This window comes from Heliangelus exortis, chromosome 5 (genome assembly GCF_036169615.1).
Source record: "Heliangelus exortis chromosome 5, bHelExo1.hap1, whole genome shotgun sequence".
Classification (NCBI taxonomy): domain Eukaryota; kingdom Metazoa; phylum Chordata; class Aves; order Apodiformes; family Trochilidae; genus Heliangelus; species Heliangelus exortis.
This window is the reverse complement of record NC_092426.1, coordinates 26788504-26812808: the sequence shown is the minus strand read 5'-3', so window position 1 is coordinate 26812808 and position 24305 is coordinate 26788504. Positions and strand designations below refer to the sequence as shown.

General features: G+C 39.5%; 2 protein-coding genes across 2 annotated transcripts in view; both read right to left on the bottom strand.

The window, feature by feature from the left end:
* HEATR5A (HEAT repeat containing 5A) overlaps positions 1–2676 on the bottom strand; it is a 61807-nt gene extending 59131 nt beyond the window's left edge. Inside the window, exon 1 of the mRNA XM_071746184.1 lies at positions 2547–2676. The gene's annotated coding sequence lies outside the window, so the exon portion shown is untranslated. The remainder of the gene's footprint in view (positions 1–2546) is intronic.
* Positions 2677–8070: 5394 nt separating this feature from the next.
* Positions 8071–20744, bottom strand: DTD2 (D-aminoacyl-tRNA deacylase 2). Its single transcript, XM_071746168.1, has 3 exons — positions 20542–20744; positions 14713–14782; positions 8071–12708 (listed from the first exon to the last, which is right to left on the bottom strand). The coding sequence occupies exons 1-3, from the start codon at positions 20647–20649 to the stop codon at positions 12383–12385; spliced, it is 504 nt and encodes a 167-aa protein (XP_071602269.1). The 5' UTR covers positions 20650–20744; the 3' UTR covers positions 8071–12382.
* Positions 20745–24305: the final 3561 nt, after the last annotated feature.

Sequence of the window (24305 nt, the reverse complement as noted above, 5' to 3'; positions counted from 1 at the left end):
AATGTATTAGTTATTTTAGCAATGCAAAAGCATTCAAGACACTTTTAAAAACTCAAATTTTTGATTCATGGTGTTAAAAAGTACATATACTTTGCGTTCATGTTTCTTATCATAACTTTAATCTTTATCTCCACATGAGAAGAACTATTCTAGGAAACAAGAAACAGCTACATTCAGTTATTGAGAAATATGAACCAGCCATTTCCTGAGCACCACAGCAGGCACTGCAGGCATGCTCTGTCCCCTCCAGCACCAACAGCTCTTGAATATTATTTAGCTTGGTTTCTGAAAGTTTTAAGTCAAAAGATAAACTTGACTCCATTACAGCAACCTCAGAACATTACTTTCTTTAAAGGCAACCTGGCAAACTGCATTTGAATAGGTGACCAACGCTTCTAATAGTAAGAAAAAAACAGTATCATATCTAGAAATCTGAATTTAACAAAGTGAATCTAAATTATTCTACTTCCTCCCTCCAAAACTAACTAAACTTCAAAATGCAACGTAACTAGCTTCAATCTGAACTAAAATGCATAAAATGTTTTGGGTTTTTTCAATTTGCAGGTTTAAAAACTGGTGTGATAGCAAGTCAAGGATTTTTCCTGAAAATCGTTGTGGCTATCATCATACTAGCTTCACTAGTACTATGACTACATTTCAACTGCATTGCAATACACCAACACAGAAATTCAGCAGCAGAAACCCTCACAGGTGCAGACTCTGCAGGAGACTTGTTTGGCAGATGACAGACAACAATCCAGGCATAAATCACTGACATACCTCACCATGATTCTCTAGACATTTTAAACTACTGCTCCCCAAAGAAAACTCAGAGACAGTTCAAAAAATGCAGCTGTATAGAGACTGCATTATTTTTTCTTGCAATGTAGATGTGGACATACTTCACGCCTTCTTAAGATCCTGCTTCTTTAAAATGGTAAAAATTGCAAGGGTAAGAAGCAAACAGCAAACATCCTGCAACCTGAAAATGTTGTTGTGAGAGGTGCTTCTAACCTCCTGCCTCATTAGGATGTTCTGAAATTTAAAATAGATCATTCTACATTGACTAACAGCTTTTACATGTTGGTATAAAACCTCACAAGCTAGTCAGTAATTCTGCTATTTTGCTGACAATAAAAATAATCTTCTATACAAGAATGAAGCACAAGCTTTCACTGTACAGCTAGACATGGTGTAATATTAAACCGCCTTCTTCCCTCCCCCCACCTCTGTTTCATTGTGTCAAACCAGGAAAAGGAAAAGAAATCCGGACTCGATTCAGCACACAACCAGAAGTAATCTATTTTCTGAGTCTTATTATTTCATACTTGAGTTGAGAATATTACATATCATGTATCAAAACATTAAAAAATACAGCTTAGCTTGTCTATTCTGAAGACACGGAAAATATTTCTGGTGTGAGATGGAAATGAGTTTTAGTTTATATATAGTCACAACTATAAATAATTAATTCTGCTAAATCAAAACTCAAACATAAACATTATAAATAATTAATCCATAGTTCAAAAAATATCCAGTTTCATTTATAGAAGCACAAAGCTGAACTAAGGTTATCTGCCTTCCTTCTCTTATCACCCTTCCACCCATATCTCACTAAACTTTACTCTTAAATAAACTTAGGATGCCTTTACCTCATTCCAAAATGTCAACCCTAACAGCTCCACTGGATTTACATCCCTGTGCAAAGCTTTTACCCTATATTTATTGTAGACTTGGTCAGTGTCCTACCTGGACACTCAGAAATTCAAACCACCTGCAACAACATTTCTGCACACGAGAATTTCCAACAGTTCTACCCTTCCCCCAAAACATACTTAATTATAAAGTTTTATTAAATAAAAAGAGGAAAACAGCCCCTAAAAGCATGCACACTCCCTTGCGAGTGCCAAACCTGTCCCTGCAGTATGAAGATCTGTACCGACCCATACCAGGCAAACTCCCACCCTCGCCCACCCTGCACCCCATTCCAGCGGACTCTAGACCCGGGGGCCCGGCGGGGAACACTGGGGGGACACCGCAGGACTCTGCCTCGCCCCCCCCCTCCAGGAGCCCTTTCTCCGCTCCCCTCACGGGACGCCCGGGGACAGGCTCTGCCGAGGGAGCTCGGGAGCCGCCTGCCCGTGCGCTCTACAGCCGGCTCCGCTGCCTCACCCACGGAGAGGGCTCGGGGGGTGATGGAGCACTTTGCAGGCGCAGGCCTCGAGGAGCACCGAGCCCTGCAGCGAGCTTCCCGGGTCCCCTCGGCCCTTCCGACCGCCTTCCCTCAACTCCGCACCCCACGCCGAGCCCGGGCATACCCTCCCGCTCGGCTGGGGAACTGGCACCCCGTTCTCTTAGGGTCATCCCACCCCAGTGGCTAAATGCTCCCCTCCAGGCCTTCGCGCCCTCACCCAGACTGACGCCTTGGGCTCCCCGCGCCCCCTTCCTCGCCCTCCCGGACTCCCACTCCCCCGCCTGCCCCGGAGGCTGGGAGGGCAGAACCGGCGCCCTCCGCCCCTCCCTCCCTCTCCGCCCGCCCGCGGTACCTGGCCGGCACGGTGCGGCTTGGCCCGGCGCAGGGCTCCCGCGCCGCTCTGCGGGGTGGCGGCGGCGCTGCGGGTCTCGGTTCCGTCCGCCCGCCCCCCTCCGGCGCGGGGGGTAGGAGGGGGCGGCGGGGCCTGCGCCCGGGCCGCTGCCGCCCGCCGGCGGGTGAGGGCGGGGAGGGAGGACGCCGTCGCTCAAGGCTGTGCAATCGGGCCCGGAGCCATCGAGCGCCCGCGGTGGCCTCCGCGCTTCAGAGTACGGGAGGGGCCCGGGAAGTGCGGAGCCCCGGGCCCGGAGCCGTGGCGAGGTGTCGGGTGCCGGGTGTCGAGTGCCGGGTGTCGAGTGTTGGGTGCCGGAGCAGACACACACAGTCAGCGCCCCGAGGTCGCGCCGTGGTTCTGCAGCCACCGGGGCGCCGGTGCGGGGAATCTGCGCCGTGCTGCTCCCGCTCTCTGCAGCAGTATCAGGGAGGCACAGCCAGCACTAATTAGGGCCCTTGCGTCCAAAACAGCAACAACAAAGGCTGAAGTAGATCGTTTGACACTGTTTGTACCCAGTTCTGATCCGATCCTGTCATGATTTCTGATTGTCACTCCACCCTACAGGCACCCATCTGCACGTGCTGGACAGGGCCCTGGCACTGCACAAGTACAATAGCAGAAACACCACATTGATATTCCTACCTGTTTGTCAAACAACATTTGTTGAGTCCCCTGTACTCAGCGCTGGTGAGGCCACACTTTGAGTCCTGTGTCCAGTTCTGGGCCCCTCAGTTCAGGAAGGAAATCGAGGTCCTGGAGCAGGTCCAAAGGAGGGCAACCAGGCTGGTGAAGGGACTCTAGCACAAGTCCTGTGAGGTGAGGCTGAGGGAGCTGGGGGTGTTCAGCCTGGAGGAGACTCAGGGGAGACCTCATCACTCTCTACAACTACATGAAAGGAGGTTGGAGCCAGGGGGGGGTTGGTCTCTTTTCCCAGACAACTCTCAGCAAGACAAGAGGGCACGGTCTCACGTTGCGCCAAGGGAGGTTTAGGTTGGGTATTAGAAAGAATTTCTTTACCGAGAGAGTGATCAGACATTGGAATGGGCTGCCCAGGGAAGTAGTGGATTCTCTGTCCCTGGAGATATTTAAAAAGAGACTGGATGTGGCACTTAGTGCCATGGTCTGGTAACTGCAGCGATAGTGGATCAAGGGTTGGACTTGATGATCTCAGAGGTCCTTTCCAACCCAGCTGATTCTAGGATTCTATGATCTGAAAAAGTTGTTACACTTGGGTTTTGCCAGGGTAAGCTTTGGACCCAAACTGAGATAGCATCTCAAGTCACCAAACCATTCTGTGTCTTACTGGGAAGGTCAGACATGGGCTCCTCTGGGTTTTTTACCTGTTTTCTTTCAACTGCATAGGTGCTCCAACGGCAAGAGGTTGCTACATTGTCAGGAATTACTTCTGCCCTTGGAAATCTTGATAAGTGAATTCAATGATCATGAGAAAATTTCTGTTGGGGGGATTTTCTTTTCTAGAGTCTGTCATCACAGTTTAGGTTCTGTTTTAGTAAGGGGAAAATATATGTCTCTCAGCCATTTTTTAGTTTAAAAATAAACCAGCAATAATCTTACTGTATTTTTGTAGCTGATGTGCAGCCATGTATGGATAGTTTGTGTCTCCTACTTAGCAGAGCAAATTGGAAGACAGACATCAGGTCCAGTTTCTGCTGGCAACAAGTTAGTTTGGTGGGACTGAGATCTGTTTTAATTCTGCTCCCTTAGCTGCTGCTACAAAGTTGATGACGAAATAATGCTTTCTGGAATTAAAGACTAGACAACAAACCTTAAAGATGATCTTTTGTCTTTTTATTTCTGCAGAGCAACGTTGGTTAAACCTCTGAGCAGAAAACTACAATTCCCCTCCACAAACTGAGTTATCTGGGGCCATCTTCTTTCTTCTTCCCTCCCTTCTACGGGGAGGGAAAAATTCCTGGGATGCATACACATAGGAGATTAAATCATGTCTAGCCCTTACATAAACTTGTAAATTCATTTCAAATAGGTTCAGTATGTAAGGTTTGCATACAGTGTGATTCTCTGTTAACATCTGTATTCAGTCATGTAGATGATAACACTGAGGAATATTTCAAAGAGTGCACATGCAACTGCCTGGTTACACTTAGCTAGAGATGCCAAGAGCACGCGGCTGTGTTACCGTATATGGACACTGGTTTCATTTTCACTAAACTGCCTGTCATAAAGAAACATGAGAACTGATTAAATGACCTTTTACAGGAGAAGTCTGCCAATGGATATGGTAATGAAGAATATACAAATACCTCATACCTGAAGCAGGAAACTATTTCCATAGAATATTTCACAGAAATCAACTCTACAAACTCCTACAGATGTAAAGGTGTTAACCACTGGTATCAAAAATAATGTACATCCCCAGAAAATAGTTATTTGCTCAGTTAACATTAATCAGAAGATGTGTCACTGCTGGTCAACATAAAGTGGTCTCCAGTTCAACCCACAAGAAATGTCAGTGGAATGACTGTTGCTGATATGATATTTTCCATAACGAACTCCAGAAAAACAGTCTGCTATATTGGATAGTCATGAGGTAAGAGAAAGACTTGGTAATAGTTGCAAATGATTGATCATGTTTAGCTCAGAAACAAATCAAGAAAACCAAATCTAGAATATTTTTACAAGATTATGGCTGCTATTCTTGTTATTATATCTGTTACTCACTCTGTTGTGGTAACAGGCAGAGACCCACTCAAGATTAGCATCTAGTGATGCTGAATGATAAAGGGCAAGACAAAACATTGTCAGTAAGAAATGCTATCTTGCTCAGTTCTTCCCAAGAATGATCTCTCTCAGCCCCCAAAGTACATGCTGTCAGCTTTAAGTAATGCAGTGTGCTCAACTTAGATGAATCAGATGCAGCTTGCTCCTTTCATTTCCAGGTACATTGGCTTTAGGGTTGCTTTAGGGTGCCAGCAGCACTTACATGAATGTAAGAATTTGTTTTTATTGGATTTATAGCTAACACTGATTCCTTAGTATGTTAGTTTTGGGTTTTTTTCCCCTAAATTGGCCAACTAGGTGTTAAACATGCACTGATTCAGTTAGCATTTATTTCAGCAGTAGTGCATGCCATATTTATCTTTCCCCTTTTCAATCTGATATAAAAATTTTTGTCATGAAAGTTTATAGTATTCTGTTGTGCTAGGCAAAAATAGGACACTTAAATGTATTCACCATGTATTAATTCAATTTCCCCTGCCCCCATTAGTCCAGACTGAGCTTCAATAGCAAATTACTTAATAAAATAAGCAACTGGCAAATAATTACAATGCACAAACTGACTGATTAGTCTTCTCATTAGTTAGTCTATTTTGGTAAAGTGGGTTGACTTATTTAGAGCATGAATCAGTTCTGCCATACAAATTCCAGACATTGTAGAACATCTATAGAGTCACATATGCCTCTGAGCTAAATATTTTCTTTCTTACAGTTTCATAATCCTCATTGACTCTAGAGGAACAGAAAAGAACATATTCCTTTTAATTCAGTGTGACTATCTATGCATGAGTGAGAATCACAGGACTAGGTGCCTAATTTAAAGTAGATGAAACATCATCATAGCAAGAAAAAACAAATTGCATTATATTTTAAAATCAGTTAGAATGTCTTTATATTAATTATAGAATTCATATTAAGTATAAGATTAAACACTTACTTTTATTTTATTTTTGCAACTATGAAGTCAATAAATTCATTTAAGTATAGAGTCAGACTGTTAAGGTCTGATTCAGTGAACCATCAGCACCAGGGAATTTAAATTTGGCTTTACTCTGAATAAGGTTCTTAATCTGCCTATAAACATGTTAAGATGTTTATTTCTAGATCTGCTTCAGCACTTTCCACCCATGGCTGTCCACCAGTTCTCCCCCAGTTGAGACACTAACTTTGTAAAAGGGCTTCTAATCCCTGAGGTGAAACATTCAGGTCCCTGGTGTAGCTGCCTTCTGGAGGTATGCAGAATCCACCAGTTTGGTCTGCCCTAGCTTTCCCAAAGCCTTAGTTATGAATCTCTCTTTTTACACATCTTAAATAATATATAGTTTAATTTCATGCTTAAATACTGCTAGACTTCCTTCTATTCTCAACACAGTTGTTTTTTGTACTATCACAACATTCAAGGCCTGAATTTCCACCAAGCTGTTGCACAGTCCTGCTGTTATTTTTAATCCAAAAATGTAAGTGAAAGTATTACGGATGCCTAGATAATGTTAGATACAGCTACCAAAATGGAAGTGGGGAATAAGGAAGGGAAATGAATCCTATCAAAACCATGCCACATAAATATCAAACATTTCTTCAACATGAAGAAATGATCAATCTTCAGTGGTAAATATAAATAATATACTTTTGTAAATTTTTAAACTAAATACCTGAGGAATCTTGGATAAAGTTCTTGGATAAAGGATTAGCTGCACATTAATGAGATATAGGATAGAATACCAACTGAATATGAAGGCATCCAAAGAACCTTTTGCTTTCAACCCTACCTTACAATCTCTTGCCTAATGAAGCACATTTAAATAGCTTTCAGCTTCTTATCTGCACATTTTTAATACATACCGATGTAATAAGAAATATATTGCAGCACTTACACAATTAAAGGCAAATACAATTAAAATTAATAGAAAGCAATCTTAAATTCACAATACCAAGATACATAAATATATATGAACTACAACAGGAACATCATTTACTTTCCCATGTTGTCTGGGTCATTCCTATTTTAGAAATAATATGGGGTATAACTGTAGTGATACCATGCTGTTCACTGAGGTACTCAAGTCATGTTTGTGAGACACAAACTAAGGTAGGAGATAGAAGAAAGACAAACTCCTGTAGCTCCAACAAAGGTGAAGAGAGGTGAGAGTGTACTGCCTTCTGATGCATAGAGGAAAAAAAAGCAGAGGTTTAAAACATCTTTTCCTCCAGTTTTCACTCTATCTTTGTCTCTCAGATGGAAAAAATGGAGCAGAAAATCACTTTGTCCAAAGCCACACATTGACAGTAATTGAACTAGCAGATACCATTGGTTTAAATAGAAAAAATGCAATACAGTCATACTACTCAGGCCATTCTAACTGCTGTTTCTTTCTCTTGTCTACATATGCTGTTTACTTTTCAACCATAGTTGCACAGCACTTCTGCTAGCAGAATCTCATAAAGATTCCCAAATTTTGAGTGGCTTTCAAGGAACTTCAGGAAAGTAAGCAAGAATAAGAGATACCAAAAGCACTAAGTTATTAAAGAGAGTCTCTCAAATTTTGGATGCTTTTCCCAAGAAAGAGATTAAGAAGACAGCTCTGATTTCTGTTCTCATCCAGAAGTTGTGACCCTGATTTCTAACATAAAGCAGTTGGTGGATCTTGTGGAGAGTCCAGCCTCTGTGTAAGAGACTAAGCTGTGACAGTCATTGTTTTGATCAGCGTAGTCTTAAGTAGTGACACACTGAAAACAAATCAATATTCATTTATTAGATGAGAACTGAGACACAAAGAAGTTAAGAAATCACATAGGGATAAAAAGTCACATAGGGATTTGGTGGGAGACCTCAGGTAATGCCTGTGTGTTTCTGGAGACCACTCTAGCCCCTTGGCATAGTGCCTGCCCAGCTCTGGAAGACAGACAATGTGCTTGAAGGACACCTTACAGCAAGGAGGAGCAGGGTAAAGACTAAAAGCAGAAAACAGCAGAAGCTTAAAAGATGCATACCTCCTTCTCCAAACAAGCTGGAGAAGGTGGTGATATCACAGAGGTGATATTGAGGTTCACTAAATCATACTTATAAATCCCAGTAGACTCCTCAGACTGATGGAATTGATAAAGAGCATAAAGAGCAGTGGCTGCATTAAGTTACGATGAAGAAAGAAACTTTTATGCAGCTCCTGTGGTAAACAAGATCAGGCATCAGAGCTACATGAAAGGACTTGGTGAAAATCACCACAAAGGCAGGCTACTATCCAGCAGCCCATCATCATAGGGAACCAAGAGTCTGTAGGCAGGAACTATTATGTGCAAAATCTTGCTACGGGCAAAAAGAAACCCACCCTTTGTGAAAAGGCACACTAGAATTCTAATTGGTAGTATAATTGCAACCTTAGCAGTCCAATAATGATGGAGAATTGTTATTAGTCAGATCTATTTATCGCAGAAAAATAAAGGAAAAAGAAATTAATTGTATAAAAATTCTCAATAATAATAATATATTTAAAATTATTATGCACACACTACCTACCCTTTCTGCTGGTATAATGCTTACTCCTTCACCTCCCTCTGGCTCCTAGCACTGATGGTTGTTCTCTGGTGGAGAGAGAATCAGCATCCAGAGTTCTGTGCCAGTAGGAGTATGGTGTTGGTGTTTATGCTGTTCTTTCTCTCCTTTTTTCCTCTTTTAGAAATTGTTTTCACCAGGGCTATTTTTACATGTTTTCTAATGTAATTGTACACTTTGCCTTTTTTCATCAGTCTGCAACAGTATATTTTGCATTATATTTATCCTAAATAGTTCTTTCATCTTTCTTTTTTATCCCTAAACCTAGTTTTGTCCAGCTCCCTGTCCAACGAGTGGCAAGTTGTTTATAGCCTTGGGGTCTCCAGTGTCTCCTGTGCCCCACCTCTTCTCACCCCATGCCTCTACTCTACACTGCACCTGGTTCCTTCACTTTGCAAGGCTGCTACTGTTCTAACAAGCTTTCATTTCTCTACACTGTAATGTTATGTTAGTCATAAATGTATCATTCTATACAGAATAACTAATGAATATCAGTATAAAAATTTTTTATGTTTGTGTACAAAAATAAAAACCACACAAAGCACAAGTAAAACAAATTATCTATAGTCTTCCATCACTAGAAAAATTGTTGCTACAGCTAAATGAAGTACCAAAGTACCAAGCACCAAGAAGATCAGGGAACGTTCACACAAAATACATGTTCAGTTCTGAGGTCTTGTAAATGCAGGATAAAGCCTGTAGACTGATACTAGCAATAGTAACACAGCTGCAGCATCCTGGCCTACATCATGTTTACTATCTTGAAATTCTGGATTAGTATTTATATATCGCATATATATATATATGTGGCAGCAGAGAAAAGTATTTGCAGAAAGAGCATGGGAAGGAAGCAGGAATACTGCTGACAAGAAAACAAGCTATTGCACCTGAACTCATTAGTTTCATGAGCACAGTTCATAGTCCATGCACGCTCGGCTTAGACACGCTGGGTGTGTACGCTGCAAACAAGGTTGCAAAAATCCAACATAACAATAGCATTGGACCCATGAACTGGAGGTCACGCTAGAATAGCATAATAATAACTCCTGATTTTATAGTATATTTCAAGGAAGTGGGGAATACTAAGTATCTTCCAATAGATATTCTCTTGAGTACAGAACAGGATAATTATTTGAGCTTCTGTCTAGTCATAGAATAGAAACTATTTAAAGAAGTGTCAGGTCATGTGTTTAAAGTGTATAATCATGGCAGAAAGAGAAGAGTATTTGGCTTTGCAAAAATAATTTTAATCAATTTTTGCATCGGTATGGTCCATCGTGTTATTCAGAAATGGCTTCTTTCAATAAGTGGATTGTGAATCAATAGCAGATATAAATAAAGCTCATTCAATATGCTGCCAGTTGTTGGAGCAGAAGATGGCAGAAATCAGTATCCCAAGATGGATACACAAATAAATCAGAAATGGGCAGATGATACACAAAGATGCTGCCTTTTTACAGAAACTCCGGAGTTCTGTCTTGTCCCAAGAACCATAGAAATATACATAAGTTTACATGTTTCTTATATAAGAGGTCAGTACAAAATGGAATTTGGTCTGAAGTCCATCTTCTAGGCTGTCAAAGATCTTTCTGGAGCCAGGAAAAAAAAATAATATAAAAACTGCAGTCTTTGTATTATATCTCAAAAGATCAGTCCTTGAGATATACTGATTGCCCACGATTCCTGTAAGGTCACTGAAAAGTGGTATTGCTCAGTACTTTTCTAGTATTTGGCCTTTCTTCAACAGAAGAAGGATTAAAAATGTCTTTTCAAGCACACAGACCATAATGAATTTGTATTAGTTATTCACATCAGGATAGACTTATTTAAATGTCATTAGTAAGAACCTAGAACATGACTCATATCGTATCTATCATAACTGTTAATTATTAATGAATAAATATGCCATTTGGGACCTTGCTAATGTGCCCAGTCCATTTGTGTGAATAGTTGTTTTCAACTGTGAGAGAGTGCCAATTGCTAAGAATTCATCATCTGTAGGTATTTCATAATTATTTCATAATTATTAAGTATACATTATGATATTCTGAAAAAACTTGTTATTCTCTCATCAAAACTTTTTAGTTGTTAAAAATGTGGTTCTCATAGAGTATTTTGAGCCTGCAGATCACACCTTCAGTTATGTTATTTTTCAAAATAAAGGAGAGAACATTTGTAACTACTGATCCACAAGACTGCACAAGCTGGCATGCTTGCTAGCCATGAGGTTTTACATCTTTTTGAAATTAATTTACTACTTAGTTGGGAATTCTGGGTAATTACTGCAAACCATATAATTGTCTAGTTTCACTTTGAACTCTTATGAATTACTGGCATAAAAAAACCAGGATGCTGCAGTAAAAGAGAAACTTGACTCCCAGGGTGAATACACTTGAATTAGTTTGAATTTGTCACATTTCAGTGTAGCTGTTCTGCTCTTACTGCCTTAAAGACAAATTTTCTCATTGTATCTTTCAAATACTTCCTATTAACATTTACTACAATAATGCATAGGGAATGCATTCCCAGCTGGGAATGGGGCCCCAAATGTGCAGACACTGTAAATAAAAGACATATAAGCTGGTCTCTGCCTGGTGGATTGAACAGACAAAAACCTGGAAGGAAGTAATAGGGGCAGAGGGAACGAGATGGCAGCATACATCATATAATTTTTATTTTGTTTTCATTTGAATATTCCAGTTATTTTCCTGAGGCTCTGTTATGAAAGAACTGAGTAGACAACAAGACCAAGGTAACGAGGACACAGACCAAGCTAGAGCAGGCAGTCTATCAAAACACATCAGGGGAGATTCAGATTGCAACCTTCAAGAAAGCAATTCAGTGGTACTGCCTTAACTTCAGTTACTAGTTATACACTTTTTCTGGCCTGTATAGCCCATGTTCAGACCTAGTACTTACCCTAAGTGTCCCACCATTTCACACTCTAGATGAGGGGGATGGACTTCCTTACTTAGTACCTACACTCCAAAAGGCTAAAAATTCAGTGAATTTGTGCTTTCAAAATATTTCTTCACAAGAAAGCATTGTTACTTCATAGATTGAGAGCAGAAAGACAAAAATTGCCTGATCCAGGAAATCTGGGAAAAAGTAAGTAACTCTACAGCATTCCTTTTTTAAATCTCTAAACTTAATAATAGCTAATATACATAGAACTTCTGTCATTGTTCTGCACTACAAAACATATGCACTACCCTGTTTTTAAAATAAAACCTCCCAAATTATGCATCTTTATTGGATGAATCTTAACAATTATTTTGGGCCAATTATTAGGGACATAAGCCACACTCATGATTACAAAGCAGTCTCGGGTGTCTTTCTATTTGATAGGATTTGCAGCATCACTGTGGACAAGCAAAAGTCTTTTTTATGCTGTATTTCCCAAGCCATTTAAGTACATTAATGTTTAGAAATTTTTTAAAAAATTACAACAGTTGCAAGCCAGAACGGTATCCAGGATATTTTTTTTTTTTCAAAATTCAATCAGATGAGTGTAAGGTCCATTTGTATCCAGTTTTAGCACTTGTCTGTTTCCATATGTGCCATGCTTGACGAGAGTACCTGCTTTCATGCATTTGGCATTGGCAGCCAGTTCTTTTTCGCACAAAGTCACAAGCTGAGAATAAAGTTCCAGACCTTTTTCTTTTTCAATGTTTGCATGGTACTGCATCTTTTTTCCCTTCAGTTTACCTCCCAGGGTAGCTTGTGGTATGATTAGCACATCTCCCGGCAAATCAAGAAGAGAAACGTACTCACCACTTTCATTTTCACTTAATTTAACATTCAACAGCATATTGACTGCAAATAAAAACAAGAGTTAGTGTAACTAAAGTAAATTAAATAGGGACTAATCTAACATCATTAACAAAATTCAACAATTATTGCGATGCATGACAAGCTATTCAAGTAAAAGAAACAGCTTATGATTGAAGTGAAACATGGACAGTCAATAAAAACTATTAACCAACTAAGATGCCTGAGTAGTGTGCAAAATGTAAAGGATATTTATAATAATCTAATAAGTATAAAGAGGATTTTTGTGGGACATGTATGGCCATCTGAAATCCTAAAGTTGATTTTAGTTGGACACCCGAAGGAACCCAGGATCCAATTAGTGACGTTAGATTTATTTCCTGACACTCCAATAGGCAACACTTTCACCACATTACATGTTGCAGGAGAGTACACCATGGTCAGTGTTCTCACCATGGAGAAGTTTCTGCCCTGACTCTCTTGCCATTCTGGTTGCAGTAGTTCTCAGCAGAGCACAGCACTGATCTGCTGCTGCTCAGCAGTTTGGTGTCAGGAAGAGGGAGTGCTCTTCAACATTCCACTTTGAGAAGTGCAGATGCCAGCTTGTCTTTTGAGATAGGAAGTGGGCAGGAAGGTCAGAGATGCAATTTGGCCCATAAGCCAAAATTCAACTTGCAAATAAAACCAATGCATTTATTAGCATTATATTTTCCAGTGTTTCTACACCAAATCAAACTGTTCTCCAAAAGCTTCCTCCAATTCTGTAGAAGTTGTAAGGATACTAGTCATGCCTCCAAACCTGTAAAAGTTTTATGTTCAAAGCAGGAAGAGCTGAGCTGTGAATCAGGAACTGAAGCCACTAATCTACGCAATTCCAAAATATATTTAGGAAAAATATTCTGTACGTCAGACACTTAAGGATGATGATCATAGATAAAACTAAAAGGAAACAGAACGTACTTTTTCTGGCCTGTCTCAGCTGCCACACAGCTGAAAAGGTCATTATTCTTAAGTAACACTCTCTTGAAACTCGCACAAGCACAAAATCAATTTTTCTATCATAGCTTTAAGTTTTCACCTTCGTTTAGCATCACAGAAAGACTCTGCCCTCCAAGACCAAAACAGAACCCCCCCAGGATCTGCTCTCAGCATTTTCCATAGCACCTGTGCTTGTGCAGTGCCAGGTCTTTCTGCTGGCCCCAGCAAATAGCTTGAAATAGACTATTGTTACATGACCTTTTGCAAAACCACTAATATCAGACATCTACAGGAAAGCAAAGGGGCACATTATTCTGGAATATGTGGCATCATAGAATTTCCCAGGTGATCCAGTGCTATTGATGGAGGAAAGGAGGGAACAAAAACTAAATAAAAGTAAAAAAGAAAACAGAACCAAAACAAAAAAACCAACAGTGGATGAAAACAGAAATCACTACCATTTGACCTTATCCACAACATCTTCTCTGCTTTGATGTAAATGTTAAAGGGCATGTGGAGAGCCAGGAAAGAACTACAGATATTGCAGTTATAACTTCTGAACCAGAAAACTGTATTTGAAATGCTAGCAGTGTATATAGTAGTTCTGGAATGCGATGGGAAGGACGCTGTTTACCCACCAAACTCCCTCTACTGGCTATAATTTTAAATATCCTGTACATGCAGTGAGATCAGTGTTAAAATAGCTCTCAAATGAAGCCATGAATTATTTGAGAACTGTGTTCACTAAATTCGGTTCTGTCTAGAACTCAGCCTGTTGCTAGATAGATAGAGCAAACAGCAGATGCAGCACTTTTTCTGTTTGTTACAAAGTTATCATAATGAGAATTGATTTTCTAACAGGTTGATCATGAGCAGATGGACAGAGTGAGAGGTATGGACAACTGTCAAAAGAAACAAGAGTGATCTAGCTGTTTTTTCAGCCAGGTGATTGATTTGGAATGATGCTATCTGATGGATTTCTTCTTATTTCAAATGGTTGCTGCTTTCTCTGCCTCTGCTGCTTTTCTTCTTTTTCAATTAATACAAGGAAGTATAAGGATTATATCATACCAATTTTTGGAACAAGATCCTCATCAGCACCTTTGAAGAAGCATATGTAGATAACAAGCCCTCTTTGGATCTACAAAAGATTAGAGAAAAAAATATGTCAATGTTTCTCATTGTCTGCTATGCACACTTATGAAGAGCGGTGCAAAAAATGACAAAACTACACAACCAAAAGGCTTCTGAGAGTAATTTTTGTTATTTAGTATAGCTTCAGACATCAAGTTTATATACCACACTGTGGAAACTTATGAGATATACACTGATAACCTGCACAGACATTCCACATGCAATTAAGCCAATTTATTACCTCCATGTGAAGCCAAATTTTGTTGCACAATGTACAGTATTAACATACACAAGGTGACAGGATGAATCAGGGTACTTATATCCAGCAAAGGAAATAATTTAAGATTTCTTCCTATCAAACATAAAGATAAAACAATTTTCAGTGTGAATTACAAGTTTATTTCCAATTACAAAACATGAAGGACACCACAGGACTTGTCAGTGAACTGAACTATATTTTATCTAGTACAAGTTAATTCTGGAAAAAAAAAAACCCAAGCCTATTAATTAAATATTTATATATGATGAAAAATTTGAATATGATAACCAACAACTATGAAAATATTCAGAATATTTTAAAGTTGTTCAAAACATTATTTATCAGTTTGAGTAAAATCTTTTTGGTGAAATGGGACCTTTTCCCCTGATTTTTATATAGGATATGCCACTACTTTAGACGTTCAGAGAGACTATTTGTAAGAACTATCTACTGGAGGGAAGAGTTAGCTCTGTCCTGAGGAGAAAGCACAGGCAATTCTTGTGAAGATTTTCTGCACTCTTTGTTAAGTTCATAAGGAATGTGTGTGCAATAGGCAGTCCTTTATTAAGACAAACATAGGCTCTGCAGCCAGCAGGAATTTTGTCTCATAATTCAGTATACCTGAATGGTTTAACTTATTCAAGACAGAAAAAGGAATACAACATCCACAGGCAGTATCTAATAATGCCCTCATCACTGCTTTTTCAAAAATAAGCATCTTTATATTTTTATTAGAAGAAAAATAAATGTCAGCATATGAAATACCACCTAAGAGATGCTAACTATATTGAGGAAGGGTCATTAATAATCATGTTACCAAAGCAGGATAAAAAAATATGAATAGTTTCTTAAAAATACCTAATTTTTTCTGCTCTCCCCCATTTCTTGAAAAGATAACATTTTTTGGTGAAGAAAACTTAGCTATACACAAGAGGTTTTATCCCTTTTTTATTTAGAGATTAAACAAAATGCTCAAGGCAACAACTGAGAAGAGCTATGCGTTCTCAACTATTTTTCAAGTGGCTAACTTCTGGAAAAAGAGACTGACTGCTCTTTGTAGCCAAAAATCACATGCTGAGATCTTTCAAAAGCTTTAAATGGCTCCTTTCAAAAGTCCTATTGACTACTGCAGAATATTATACAGGTTCCCAAATGACTGCCATACTTCATAAACACTGTAAGAAATTTGCTGGCCTGAACCTCAGCTGACATTTCAAACCACCTGACTGAATAAGGGAGAGAAATGCAGGCTGCCAAACAGTAGATACCCTTTACATGCTGAGGTAAATATTTGTTCCAGAAGCACAGCAGCACCAGGGTATTAACGGAGAGTAATGATGTATACACATACCTTCCAATAAAAAAACGTGATAAAATCGGCCAAACACCTTCATACTGCATACATCTGCCCACTGCATTAGAAATAAGTGAACCCGCTGTATAGCACATATCACAGAAGACCATGCTAGTTCTGAGATTTCTGACAGTGATTTTTACAGTCTCACATACAGAAGTTAGAATATTCTGTAGGCAGCTCATTTAAATGATGAAAAGGTAAATAAATTGACATATAAATAGATGTCTGCATGTCCTAAGGCCAAACAGCTAAAGATTAAATGAAAACACCCATTATTTTTCCAGCCTCTCTCATGATGAGATGCCTATTTTTAACTATACTTTTAATCACAAGATGAGAAATACATATTGAGGGAAATTAGAATGACTGCAAATTATATGGAAAAAAATAATAACTCAGAGACAAGCTAAAGCTGCTAGAGGATGGTTCTTTTATATTGCATTTTTATGATTTTCTAGAACACCTTTCAACCACATTAGAGTTTAAAACTGTTCAATTATTTGTAAGTAACTATTTGGTCAGTGATGACTAAAAACTCTGGTTGAATGTTACTTTCAACATGTGCAACCATGTTTCAGCCTCATTATGTCTTATTTTTTTGTTCCTTTTTTTCTGAACTGAATAGAAGATACAAAATTGAATGCAATTTCGAGAGGTAACCTAATAACAATAATAATGCATGCCAGTCCTCTGATCTCGTATCAGTGTTTCAAGTGTCCCAAAACTTAGGCTTCTTGCCAGTGCAAGGGGAAAGTGTAAACCTCTTGAACCAAAGCAAAAACATTGCTGTTGCTGAAAGCCTTCTGTATCCCATCAGTCTTGTTTAACATGGGAAAAATCAATCAAAATATCACAAATTAGCAGGTTACAAATTCAACATGCTGATGTGCAAACAGCCACTGCAAGGAACTTAGTGACAGGCAATTTGAGCAGGGAAACTGCTCTATGTGGATTTACTGTCAGCAGTAAAATGCCTACACAAATAAAACAGCAAAGCATGTTACTTTGCAACACTGGTATTTATTATACAACTGTCCTAAGTCATTATCAGACCAGGCAACCTGTATCATGAAGGACCCATCCCCTAAGCCCTTACAGCCAGCCTTAGCAATGCTGCCTCCAAATACTTGGTTTTAGTTCTTTTGTAGGAAAAACAAATAACTAAAACCTTCGTCGCCCTCCTGACTAAATACATTTATCTGAATTTTGCAGGATTTCATTAGCAAACCCCTAATTCTGCAAAATATTATCTCAACTCTGCCATTTTCTCAGGAAAATATAATGCAACTGATAATGAAAACAGACATAATTTGTAAAACCAATTTATATAAATTTGACATTCTGTTTTAAGTTCTGATTTGCTACCCTCTGAGAAGATTTCTTTGTATTTCATACATTCAGCTGCAGCAGAGAGAGATTACATCATTTACCACAGGTTACACAGAAATCTTTGCTTGGTATTTTGCACTTCTTTTTGCTATATTAACCAGAGGACAAATCAAGGGAAATGAGATAAGGGAGACAGTTTTCACTGCATAAAGTGCAAGCAGTTATACTTTTTGGATGAATAATCATTTTTATGTTTTTTTTTTTTCTCCCATAGTTGTGAAATACACCAAATCTCACCTTGTTTCTCCCCTGCATTAGAAAAGGAGAAGTTTCAATTTTCCTCTTAAGTATTTTGCTGTATAAATAAAGCAATGATGGCTGCTATCTAACCAACATTTCTATGTAAACAGGATATCCCATCCCCAGTAATACTCAACAGGCCAGAACTCAATTATGAAAATGCAACAAACAGAAATGATTGATGTATAGATAAAAGAACACTCCTAACCTTTTTACAGATAAAGAACATCCAGTCTATAAAGTTCCTGAAGTATCTGGAGGGGACTTATAAAGCTCGGCAGCTATTCAAAGCCACCTAGATAGTGTGCTAATTATAGTACACGAAAGATTTCTCAAGGTGAGGACCTACATTTAAGCTGTTATAGATCAATGGAAACAGACTCATTTATGTAAATAATAGTTTGTGAGGTTTATATTTTTAAAATTTTCATATTGACACACATATATAGGAAATAGCATCACCCCACCAAAGATCAGCAAAGATTTCTTCCAATGACCCCTGAAGTAGTCATACTAAAGAAACTATGAAAAAGTATAGTTTTTTTTGCTTCACAGTCACTAGCTCGTTACGGTAGATTTCTTATAAAAAGACCAGAAAAGATTCCTAAATGCCTATAACAAATATTAGTAAGGTTCATGTCTGAAAAATAACTGCTGCTGAGACCACCCAAATGTCTCACAGATTTATTTAGTGCACTCTACTACTTTCACAGTGATTTTGGTTAAGCCATTTAAAACTTCAAATAAGAGATATACATGGCATAAGTTTCTAGAAATGAAGTTAGCTGTATCTCTAAACAATAACACTTGCCTCTTCTTCGATACTTTAAAATACAGCCAGCACAATGACATTTCAGCTTTTATTTACTAGTTCTACAATTACTTCTGAGACTAGCAATCTAGAAATAGGATATTTCTCCTGAAGATAATTGATGCTGTGCTGAGCAACTTTCACTATAATTAACCTTCCACTGCGTGGCTAATAATGCAATACACAGAGATGAAGTTCAGCCAAACACAGTATCTGTGAGATGACACATATTTCCTGTAAGTAAAAACGTTCCAAACGAGTAAAGAAATGTTTTTAAGAATGGTAGAAGTCAAACATTGGAGACACTATGGGACAGGCATTTTTGAAACTCTCTTCAGATCTATTGAAGTCATAAGCCCTTTAAATCCACTAATATTTTTACTCTTAAAAAGTAGCGTGACAATATATATAGGCCCTTCTGTTGTAGTCTTTAAGATAGGCGAAAGAGAACAACAACAACAAAACCAAGATTTAAGTAGTTGACACTTGCACAGATGCATTATTCTAGTGTAGGTAACCCATAAATAGTGGCAGTGCAACCCAAAGGGCAGCCTTCATGCTTTGGTAAACAGTCCTGGGCTGCATGCATAGCACATGGGCAAATGCAGGCCTACCTACTTCTTCCAACAGAAGACTATGGGAAGAAAATCAGGAAATCAAAAGTTTCCCTCAAGCTTTGTGGTGTTCCATATCCTAAATTACACTTTTGGTTAGTGGTCTAGAAAAAAAACAACCCAATATTATTGCTGCTATAGTTCCATTGCTCTGCATGGCCTTCCTTCTCCAAGTGTACACTACCACACAATCTGTGAGATACACAGCTGAGCCAGTCAGCCAAACCTGCAGCACCTCTGTGAACGTGTATTTAAGGAGCAGATAATGCTAGAGACGGAACAATAAAATTACAGGGGAAGGAATTAGTCCAAGGTTGAGCAGCCACGCTCCTGAAGGGATGGCAGCCTGCAGAAGCAGCATGCTGGACAGAGGACAAGAATGAGAAGGAACATCAGAGAGAAACTTCCATGCACTGCCTCCAACCTCCTGTGCTGCCTGTCAGGAGGGACGCGGCACAGCTGCGGTAGTAAGGGGGTAAAGAGAGGGCTCAAACGGGAACTAGGAGGGCGGCAGGAAAGGTGCCTGAAATGGAGCTCAGCCTGGAAAAGGAGGAGGGGTGTTTTCCTTAAATGTCTCAATAATTGGGGTTTTAAATTTTCTTTTTCCCCCAATACCCAAGTATCTATTTAAACCTTTATATTAACTGGCAATAAATTAAATTAAATTCCCCCAGCCAAGTCTGCTTTGCCTGTGATAGTAACCGGTTCCCCGACTTCACTTTTTTCTTACTCCTTTCGCTCTATTGCCCCCCGGCCGGGGTGGAGAAGCGGCTGGAGTGGTGCTGGGCTTCCCGCCGGGGGCATCCACCCCCCGGAGGCTGCTTTCAGCGCTCAGGAGAGAACCTCAGCAGAGACGGACAGCGAGTTCCGAGGAATACAGGCAGCCAGCCAAGCTGGGAGCTCCTGAAGCTCCACGGGCATTGCTGCAGGCGCCACCGAGATAACCACGCACAAGCCCACCCGGCCCGCCAGCGCCTGCGCGCAGCAAACGGAGCGTTTTCCGCCCGCCCCGGAGCAGCCCGAGCTGCTGCCTCCCTCCTCGCCAAACGAGGAAGGGGCGATACTGAGGGGGGAGGCGGCCCGCGGCAGACGTTACCTCCACCCACTCGGCCTCGGAGCCGCTCTCGGGCGGCTTCACTTGCAGGCGGGCGGACACGCACTGCTGCAGCAGGGCCCGCGCCAGCACCGGCCGCACCGCCGCCATGACGGACCCCGCACTCCTGAGGGTGGGGGCAGGCGAGGGCGGTTGGGCCGCCCGGTAACGCCTTTCCGCCCTCCCATGCTGTTCGGTTCGGTGCCTGTGGGATGAAAACGAAAATTATTAATCAGAATATTGTGTGTCACTCGCTTCCTTAAAAACAATGTTTCTGTTTCAGGTGACTTGAGATGAACCTAGCAAGTTGGAACATTTCAGTGCTCCTGTTTTGGAGCTGAGGGGACAGAAAGTTAAAAGGGATATCTGGGCATTGAAAACATGACCTAAGAAGTGCATAGTTTGGAAATGAGATCCCATTGCTAATGGGAAAAGTACTTTAGTATTGCAACGTCTTACTTTACTGTATTTCGGCTTGGTAAATTAGAAGAGTTGTGCCTTTTCCCCGTGCATAAATTCTGACAAATACAAGTTTTGAATAACATTGGCTTCAGCTAAGTCGGGATAGAGTAACGCAGAATTTGATGTCTCTACCTGAAGTCATTCTAAGACTGAACGTTTTGTTGGTTGTTGTTTTTTTGGGTTTTTGTTTTGTTTTTTTAAACACAGTGTAAAAATATGTAATACAAAACAATGTGGGTAAGAAGCCAAATTTTATTACCTAGCCTCAGTCATAGAGTACTGAAGATTACTCTTGCACAGCAAGGGACAATATACACTCATGAATAGTCAGCGTTACACATAGGGGGATATATTCATATTCTGTTAATTTAAAATACCATTCTTTTGCACTAGTGTCCAATGAAGTTGCTTCTCCTAAAGCAACCCTTTATGAAAGTAGAGATCGTGGTAGGTGGTTAGTGCATAAACTAGCTCATTTTTGCTAGCTTGTAGGGAACTGTTAAGTATGAGCTGTTTTTACTTAAACTCAGCTAATTTTATTTAAAATACCTTCATTTAGTCTAAAGCTATATCCCCAGACTCATTAAGAAAAGTTTAATGAGGTAGAAATCAATGTAAAATGAGGGGTTTTTTCCATATATATTTGTGATATAAATTGATTGTTAAAGAAAATGGATTATACTACAGTCTGAGCAACTAATGGAAATAGATTATGAAGGGATATTAATATACATGGATATTGATTGTTCTTTGTTGCAATACCACCAGGATATGATATTGATGTGCAAGTTTCAACACAAATGCAGATGAAACAATGTATAGATAAATTAGTAGGATATCATTGTTTATTTATGGATTCTTGGTGGGGTGATGTCATACTTTCATTGGGAAGTCAAATTAATTTTGTTGTAATGCACCTTGAATTTCTTGAATCTTAATGGGCCATAATTAGGTTAAGGCTAATTTGTATGCCAGAGAATGATAGATTTTTTTATTAAATCTTACACAAGAGTTTGGATTTGACTGTATTTTTTATAGAGAGGAAGACCTCCTGATATCTAAAGAATATACCTATTTGTAAAATATACTGATATGTTTATCAGTTTTCATATAAAGACATTTTCCTGCATGTTTTGGATTTGACAGCTGTCCCAGAATATTTCTTGTATCTTCTTGGCTTGTTGTCACTGTAGCAGAGAGAAGGTATTTTGAGAATGGTATCCAGAAGACATTTCTGGTTATTTTCACATCTGTCTTTCAGAAGGGCAGATGGCAGTAAGAGCCATTTCATACAAATGTCAGTGGATATGTGTTTTTTCCTTACCCTTTGTGTGAATAGTCATGCATATTTCATGTATGTTTAATGGACTGAATTCACTTGTGAAGTGGGGTGTGGGTGATGGGAGCTCTGCCTCTTGCCTCTGAGGATACTTGACTTCTATTTTATCAGAGGATGAAATGCTAGAGGTCTGTCTGTACCAAAATGATCTCAAAAGGTCTTGAATTCTTCCATGGTGATGGCTTTTTTTTTTTTTTTTTTTCATATTAGCTTTAAGTTTGGTGTTGCATACCATTTGGCAGAAACAGTAGTTGACTGGAACTTTGAAGTGATAAGATGTGTGTTGGATGTTACTCCTTTGTCTGAAACTATGGTCAGAGATCTTCCAGGCAGCTCTAACATCAACAGAGTGCCCCTAGGCAGTGTCATACAGTTTTGAAGAGAAACTATACAAAGCTGCAGTGGCACTTAGATAGCAACAATAAAAAATAGGTTGCTGATAAGGGTTATCTTGGTAGAACTACCTCTTGTGGGACAGACATAGCTGAAAGGCTGCAGAGTATCAAGGGAAGAATTAGAGTTCAATGATTTATTTTCCTCATTGTACAATGTGGAACTCTCTTCTCACCCATACAGAGATTTAAAATAAAAAAGAAAGAAGACAAGTAGCAGGGCACATGCAAGGAAAGAAAGAGTACTTAGTTAAATCACTTAGAAGCATTTAGTAAAGAAGCACAGGTGGATGCCACTACTGCTGTGAAGGATGAGACAGAACTGATGGACTCTGCTGTGCTGGCTAGTAGAAGCTGCTGTTAGAATATGCTTTCATCATCAGAGATAGCCTGGAAAGTGGAATTTGCAGCAGTGAATTGCAAATTTCCATCACAAGATAAAAATAAAATGCACAGAATACTTTGTAAGCTGGGATTAATGTTTAAATAAAGGACACTTTTTAAAGAAAGACAAAAAGATACTGCATATCATTAGTCTAAGATGTGAAAACTGCCACAGGGCAGCTCAGAATGATAGTATGTTTTGAAGTGATGTTTATTATCTTGCATCCTGGACTGATTTAATTCCTTTGCTTTCTGTTGAAAGATCATCCCTTTCTCTTCTCTTTTGCTCCCAGTTTACTTAGTCTGCTTCAGTTTTTAAGCTACTTGGCCAGCTTTTGCTGTGATGAACTGTCTGGCTCTTTGTATTTGGTGGTTCTTTTTTTGTATCCTGTTTCTCAATTTAGTTCAAGACCCAGTTAAGCTTTCTTCTTTCCACATTACTGGCTGAAATGCTAATTAGTTGGAAGATAGAAGATACTGCTGGACAGTGTGGCTATAGAGAGGATTAGGTGGTGGTGGCATCATTTTATTGTCTAAGTAGCAGACATATATTGACGACTGTATGTAGTACTGACTTGTCTCATATTTAAAACACTGTCCTGAAATTAAGGTCAGAAGTATGTTTACCTCCTTCCTCCTCCAGAGGTATTTAAATAAGGAAAGAAAGAGAGATAGCATCAAGAATTTTCCTGGTACACATTGAGCATCAGAAACAAGATAGAACAGCGGTCCTGCCACTCCATGACCATAACACAGTGCCTATGTGAAGCTGCCAGAAGTAGGTCATTTGAGAGAAGACAGGTGGTGAACACAATCATCAGCTTTGCCTTCAGAACAGCCCCTCAGTTCTGTTTAGCATTCAGAAGCAGCACTGCAGGCTTCTCAGGGAAGATGATTGAGAGGAAGAGATCCTGTGATTTGAGCAGTTGATTTCATGCATGTTTAAAGCACGCAGCAAAAATAAACTTAAAAATAGATTACTGTTTTCTTTAGTCCTTCATACAGCTACAAAACAGATACTGAAATGTGTTAAGAGTAACTAAAAGTTACAGATTCGGTGTGAAGGCTGTGTTGAGTACAATTACAACTTTCCTAAGCAGAAATTTGGCTCTGCTGAGGGTAGGGGGAAAGGTAGGTGGATAAAGACAGGCAGTTTGCTTGCTTACCATGATTACTTAAATAACACTGTT

Excerpts from the sequence above, each read along its gene's own strand:
- DTD2 (XM_071746168.1), bottom strand. The coding sequence starts at position 20,649 with ATGGCGGCGGTGCGGCCGGTGCTGGCGCGGGCCCTGCTGCAGCAGTGC. Across the intron at positions 14,783-20,541 it reads CCGAGGCCGAGTGGGTGGAG|ATCCAAAGAGGGCTTGTTAT; the intron begins GTAACGTCTGCC and ends AATCTTTTGTAG. Across the intron at positions 12,709-14,712 it reads GGATCTTGTTCCAAAAATTG|TCAATATGCTGTTGAATGTT; the intron begins GTATGATATAAT and ends TTTTATTTGCAG.